We start from the raw sequence: 6,245 nt of genomic DNA, 5'->3' as shown, positions 1-6,245 counted from the left end.
GGAAGGGGGCTTAAAAACAACAATTTCTTGCTATTTATGTTGGAATTTGGAAAAACTTCACATCAAAATTATATTGCCAATAATAGAGGTAGTTGTGGAGGTGGTGGCGAGGGGTGCAACAGTCCTAGCCGAGGAAAGAGGCAATTTTGGCTATAGTGGGTGTTTCAGTCCTAATTGCACCAACCGGGATGGAGATTATTAGTGGAGGAGTGACACCAAAAGACATGAACCAAGTTAATAAGATATGTATGTTCTAAGTGACATTGTATTATGGGAAAGTTGTAATAAAACCTTCAAATTATTATCTAATCAAATATTTGAAAAATATTATTTGTGACACTATATAAATGATTATTTGTGACGCTATATATATCTATATATAGATGAAAGTCAAAAAAAATTTTTTAATAAGAACAAAGGGTCACCCGTTTGTCAATAATGATGTGAAACGGCCTTTATCAAAAACGGATCTCGAGGAACTTTAACAAAATTCCTCGCATCCTGACACAACTCGGTCGTCAAGCCCTCTAAATTCAATCCCATCTTTTCCTGAAGGTCGAAAACTATCCACTTGGATCCGGACAAAACGCCGTCGTCAAGGTGACTCAGAAGGAACTTTATTAAAAAAACAAAAAATCAAAACTATCCATTTGGATCCGGACAAAACTCCGTCGCAAAGCGTGACGCAGAAGGAACTTTATTATAAAAACAAAAAATCGAAAGCTGAACTTAATTTAATTCATATAACTTAGGATTGGTTGATTGACATTAAAAAAAAAATAGTCTACTGAAACAGAGGAATAGTGTAATTCGAAGAAATTTTATAATAATTTTTTGAATCATATTATTTGATGGCGGAAATAGATTCAGCGTCATCAAAAGTTGTGACACCTAAAATTTTGAAGTTTGAAAACTATAACATAAAATTGTGAAGCTTGACAACTATAACCTTAGATTTAAATCCCTGTAAGATTTTATCAAAATATTACCAAATTTTCCATGAATTTTTACTCAAAATATTGACTAAATTTCCATAAGCCAAACCATCAAATTTTAAAATACTCCCAAAATTCACCTTAAAAATAAATTATTTTCACAAATTTTAACACCAAAACATTTTAAACTTAAATCAATGTCCAAGCTATCTAAACTCTATAAATTTCCAAGTTTAATATCCGTATCGCACAAATTGGAGCAAAATGTCTTCTACAAGGGAGGCGCAGACCCAACAGCTGAGTAGCGTCATTGAGAAGCTTATATCCAGTGGAACAAACAACCTGAAGGTCCAGGAAAGATATATCCTGCCTCCCCATGAACGCCTACAGAAGTCCAAGATCTCTTACTCTGAGAGCATCCCTGTCATAGACCTAAAAGACCTGGATGGCCCTAACAGAGCAACAGTAGTCCATCAAATCCGACTTGCATGTGAAGAGGATGGTTTCTTCCAGGTACACAGCTCAATTTTTACCCAACAATTCTCCATCCCCTCAAATACTTAGACTTTTGGTTGAATTTCTGTGCCACTTGCAGACTATTGAGTCTATACATCTCTATTGGTATGCTTGTATTAATATAGCGACTAGGTCAAGTTTCATATCTGATTGACTATTTTTTTTGGTTGATATCAGATAGTGAACCATGGCGTGCCAAATAATGTCATGGAAAGCATGATGGGGATAGCCAAAGAGTTCTTCGAAATGCCCATCGAAGACCGAGCATGCCTCTACTCAGAGGACATAAAGCAGCCAGTCCGGCTTTCTGCCAGCTTCAATCCCAGCAAAGACCAGGTTCTCAACTGGTTGGACTATCTCACACACCCTTGTCATCCTCTAGAAGAAGTCATCGGCTCTTGGCCTGAAAAACCAGCAGCTTACAGGTAATAAGCAAACCCTTATCTCTTATAAAATATCTAACACAGAACACTAGAAAAGATTCATCTTAACCCACCATGGATGGAGAAGGTTGACTTCTGCTTTTGTTACAGAGATATTGCGGGCAAGTACGCTCGTGAGGTGAGAACGCTGATATTAAGGCTGCTGCCTGCAATTTCAGAAGCTCTAGGGCTAGATTCCAATTACTTGAATAAAATTCTTGGAAAACATAGCCAACTGATGAATATAAATTACTATCCTTCATGCCCAAACCCAGATCTAACTATTGGTGCAGCAAGCCATTCAGATGCATCTGCCATCACTGTGTTAATGCGAGGGGATGTGAGTGGCCTGCAAGTATTAAAAAATGGAAAGTGGGTTTCTGTAAAACCCATAGCTAACGCCTTTTTGGTCAATTTGGGAGATCAGCTGCAGGTGAGAAAGAATGAGCAGATCTATATAATTAACTTTTCTCTCTGTGCAAGAAATTGACAGTATTCATTCATTTTGTTTTGTGTCTGATTTGAATGTATTAGGTTGTGAGCAATGGGAGATTTAGGAGCGTCGAGCATCGAGCAGTAACAAATATGGACAGTGCACGCATATCAATTCCCACTTTTTGGAATCCTGGAGAGGATGCTTTTATTGCTCCTGCAGCGAGCATGGTGGATGAACAGCACCCAGCTGTGTACAGAGGATATAATTTTGAAGAGTTCGCGAGAGCTTTCTGGAGCCAAGGATTAAAGGGAAAAAGTGTGCTGGATCGTTTCAAGATCTATTGAACAAACATTTCTGTTGTCGTTTGATGGAGGCATCAAGAATTTGATTAGTTTTTGGCTTTGCATTTGGCATATGCGTTGTGATTTCAACTTCAATGAACCAAGTCCATGGTAAACAATTCAATGATCCGGATCGATGTAATGTGTGTATTGAATTAAAAGAAATATCCTTGCCAATGGGGCGAATTGTGCATTCAAAATTGATTGCGTGGAAAGGTTAAAATGTTATTGATTTACATATCTTTGGAAGGAGGCCAAAATCCAAAAGGAATATCATTTTCATTTGAAGGCACGGATCGTGTGGAAGGGTTAAACTTTTATTAATGCAGGCTAGTTTTATTAATTATTAAGTGGAGAAGGAATTAAATTCATTAGAGATATAAAAAGATTCCGAATAAATTATTGAAAAACATTTGTAGGTTTAAAGATATATTTAATATTTTTAATTAAAAAATTGAATATTGATATTTTTGCTAAAAAAATAATGTTATCCAGTTTTAGTAGGGTAATTGCATGAGAAAAGGTATTTTTAGCAGTTTTAGTAGGGTAATTGCATGAGAAAAGGTATTTTTAGCAAGGTACTTTGTGTTTAAATCTTATTCAGCTACTAATTATTGGCAGCTAATCATATCTTATTGGGAAAGGTCAAAAGAAGTGTGGAGGAAACATTATGCATTTTTTGTTCTTCTAGAAAAGTGGAAAAAGGAAAACATTTCATTTTAGAATGTGAGGTTTTTAAAGACAACAAGGAAAATTATGCAGATGCAATGGCAGTTAGCTCTTGGGATAATCTATTTAGCTAGGGGTTTGAAGCATTTATTTTGAAGCTTCACAGAAAAAGGGCCGAATACATCAAGCAGATGAAAAAGCAATTTGTCCCCTAAGCTATCTTTAGCCTTGTGGACATTAAAATAATTTATTTTTTCTTTCTTTCTTTCTTCTATATATATATGTATATGTATACATATATATATATATAAACTCTTACCAAAGAAAGAAGTTTAAATTAATGTTAATATTTCTTTTATACTAACTATGTCACAAAAAATACATTTAAATTTTTTCAAAAGATTTGGGATTTATTAAAAAATTTAAAAGTAATAGAGTTTTCAAAAAAATTAATATTAATAAAAACTTAAACGAAAGGTTTAAGTTTTAAATATTTTATTTTATTATTTTTTGTAATATATTTTTCTTTTCCATAAAAAAATAATAAAAAAATTAATTTATAAGAAAATATAAATTAGGTAAATTTTTCGAAATATATTTAATTTTTATAAAATTATCGGGATTTATCTTTTATATTTTAATTAAAAAACTATTAAGACAAAAAATAATATTTAAATATAAAAAATCTATATAAACTAAAAAAATATAAATGTGTATATTTTTTGTCCTTTTACCAATGCTTTTATACAAAATGCTTAATCTCATCCTTTTACAAATGCTTTTGCCCTTATCTTGGAGTTTATGAAATTATATATTTTTAATATTTAAATATAAAATTATATTAATATGTATTCAAGTTTTTATTAATCTCTTTTGGAAGATGAATTTCTGGTCTAAAAAGAAAAAGAAATTTCAAATATCAATATAATATCTTACTTAAAAGAGTTGTATATATCAATTTTATATCATACTCAAAATCTAAACATGTTAACTCTTTCTAATAAAGTTTTAAAAATGAGAACTTTCTCCAACAACATTCCAGTTTTTACAAAGTTATAAATGGAGTAGTCTTTAAGTATGACTTTTTTGGTTTTTGAGAGAAATTTTGGTTGAAATGGAAAGGTCAAATATTGATTTTTGTTGTTTAAATTATTTTTTTGAATGAATATGTAATAACCTCGGTAACTTGTAATTTCCGGTAATTGCTGTGGTAAAAACATTATGGTGACAACTCGTTTATTAAAAGACATTATTATTTTGTTAAAAGAAAATATAATGAACTATTTTGCACATGTGTTGAATGAAATGCTGGCAGCCTCCAAAAGGAGGCTTTTCTATTAAAAGAAATTAATCAGTTATGGAACTGAAAAGAAAGACAACTGCCTCTCACCCTGAAGAGGGTTTTGGAAGGGAAAACCTCTGGGCTGTTTGGGAACAGGCAGAGGAGAGATTCCAAAAAGGAGAGTTGCAGAGTGAAAGAAGGGGGTTAAGTCTGGTTGTGATCAGATGACCCAGCACCGTGGTGCATAAGTCTTGTTGAGGGCTGCAGGCCTGCAAGACGGCTCGGGGGGAGAATCCAGTGCAGTGGATCTCAAGGTTGGGAGGTTAAGAGCGAAAACTCTACAGGTGACTACTGAAAGTAAGAACTTCAGTGACAGAATACCAGGTACGCTTCTAACACTAGTTAGGGAAAGCTCAGGTATTGAAAGTACTCAGTTGTATCTTTTCTTTTAAAAGTTGTTGTGGTAGGATAAATAGAATAAGATTACTGTTTACTAGAAGAGATGGATTGGGAAATGTGACAGTGTCACCTGGGTGGAATACATTCACCAAGCTTACACAGTTAATCTGTGTATAGATAGTAATAGCGAGGAACTGCCTAAAGATAGTAAGCTACAGTACCTAGTAACAGTAGAAAGACTGATTGCTGAGATAACCAAGCCCATGATAGTACTCAGTGCTACAGAATAAAGACCTGAGTAGATAAGAGAAGCCGAGTTGGCTATTTAACCATAGTTTGACTCTGTAAACTGATAAAGAATTCAATATGAATATCGACCTGAAGATATAAACTCATTCTGTATGCATTCACTCAACAGAATAAACAAGAGTATGCTGAAGGACGAGATTATGAGAAAGGGGTTGATGCATGTTTAAATTCCGACTTACAAATGCTGTGCGAATATGAAACAATACATGGAATTACCAACTTTAAACTTACGCTATCTTTCCAAGTACGTCTGTATAGTAAACATTAACAGATAACAGTGACGGAAAGCAAAGTGTTCTTTTTACATGAATAATGATATACAGCAAACCCTAGCTTCAGGGGGTGGAAACGATATCTACCTTAGGCTACAAATCGAGCTATGAAACACCATACCGAAATAAGAATAAACCTGAACTAGATAACAAGTATTGATACAGGCGAGTGACCGCCGTAAAACTGTAGGCAGCACGTGGGCAAGTCTGTACGCAAGAGGATAGTCAATACATTCACGAGACGAATGCAAGACTACCCTCGTCGCTGCACAATATTATACAAGAACGAGAGCTGTGTCGTGGAAATCATTCGGTGAAGAAACTCATCGTTTCCATAACATTGAAACCCTGAAGTAAAAGATTGCCATAACTGTAATGCGATTGAACAATAGAAAACGGCAGCATAGTATACTGAAGATCAATTTGAACATAAAAACTCTTTGGCATAGAAATGTTATATTCTCAGATATTAACAGAATTAGAATTAGCGACGGAGAATGCATTAAATCACAAAGGTAAACGAAGTAACCCTGGTACATAACCATTGTGGTATCTATGTATGCTACCAAACAAAACAGAAGTAATAGCTGCAAACCCGGTATATTAACTGCGCATATATAAACCAGAACCAAGGATGAATGTCCATTAACCGGTGACGGCACTT

General features: G+C 34.1%; 1 protein-coding gene across 1 annotated transcript; it reads left to right on the top strand.

Moving 5' to 3' along the window:
• The first annotated feature begins 1,163 nt into the window (after window positions 1–1,163).
• Window positions 1,164–2,779, top strand: LOC149150192 (protein DMR6-LIKE OXYGENASE 1-like). Its single transcript, XM_089441254.1, has 4 exons — window positions 1,164–1,448; window positions 1,629–1,876; window positions 1,985–2,306; window positions 2,408–2,779. The coding sequence occupies exons 1-4, from the start codon at window positions 1,200–1,202 to the stop codon at window positions 2,651–2,653; spliced, it is 1,065 nt and encodes a 354-aa protein (XP_089297380.1). The 5' UTR covers window positions 1,164–1,199; the 3' UTR covers window positions 2,654–2,779.
• Window positions 2,780–6,245: the final 3,466 nt, after the last annotated feature.

Source organism: Pinus tabuliformis, chromosome 9 (assembly GCF_031772625.1).
Source record: "Pinus tabuliformis cultivar Carrire ecotype Pingquan chromosome 9, CPIR1, whole genome shotgun sequence".
In the NCBI taxonomy this organism is placed as follows: Eukaryota; Viridiplantae; Streptophyta; class Pinopsida; order Pinales; family Pinaceae; genus Pinus; species Pinus tabuliformis.
This window is presented reverse-complemented; position numbering and strand designations above follow the sequence as displayed.

Coding starts and splice junctions, on each gene's coding strand:
- LOC149150192 (XM_089441254.1), top strand. CDS start 1,200: ATGTCTTCTACAAGGGAGGCGCAGACCCAACAGCTGAGTAGCGTCATT. Junction 1,449..1,628: donor AAGAGGATGGTTTCTTCCAG/GTACACAGCTCA, acceptor GGTTGATATCAG/ATAGTGAACCATGGCGTGCC. Junction 1,877..1,984: donor GAAAAACCAGCAGCTTACAG/GTAATAAGCAAA, acceptor CTTTTGTTACAG/AGATATTGCGGGCAAGTACG.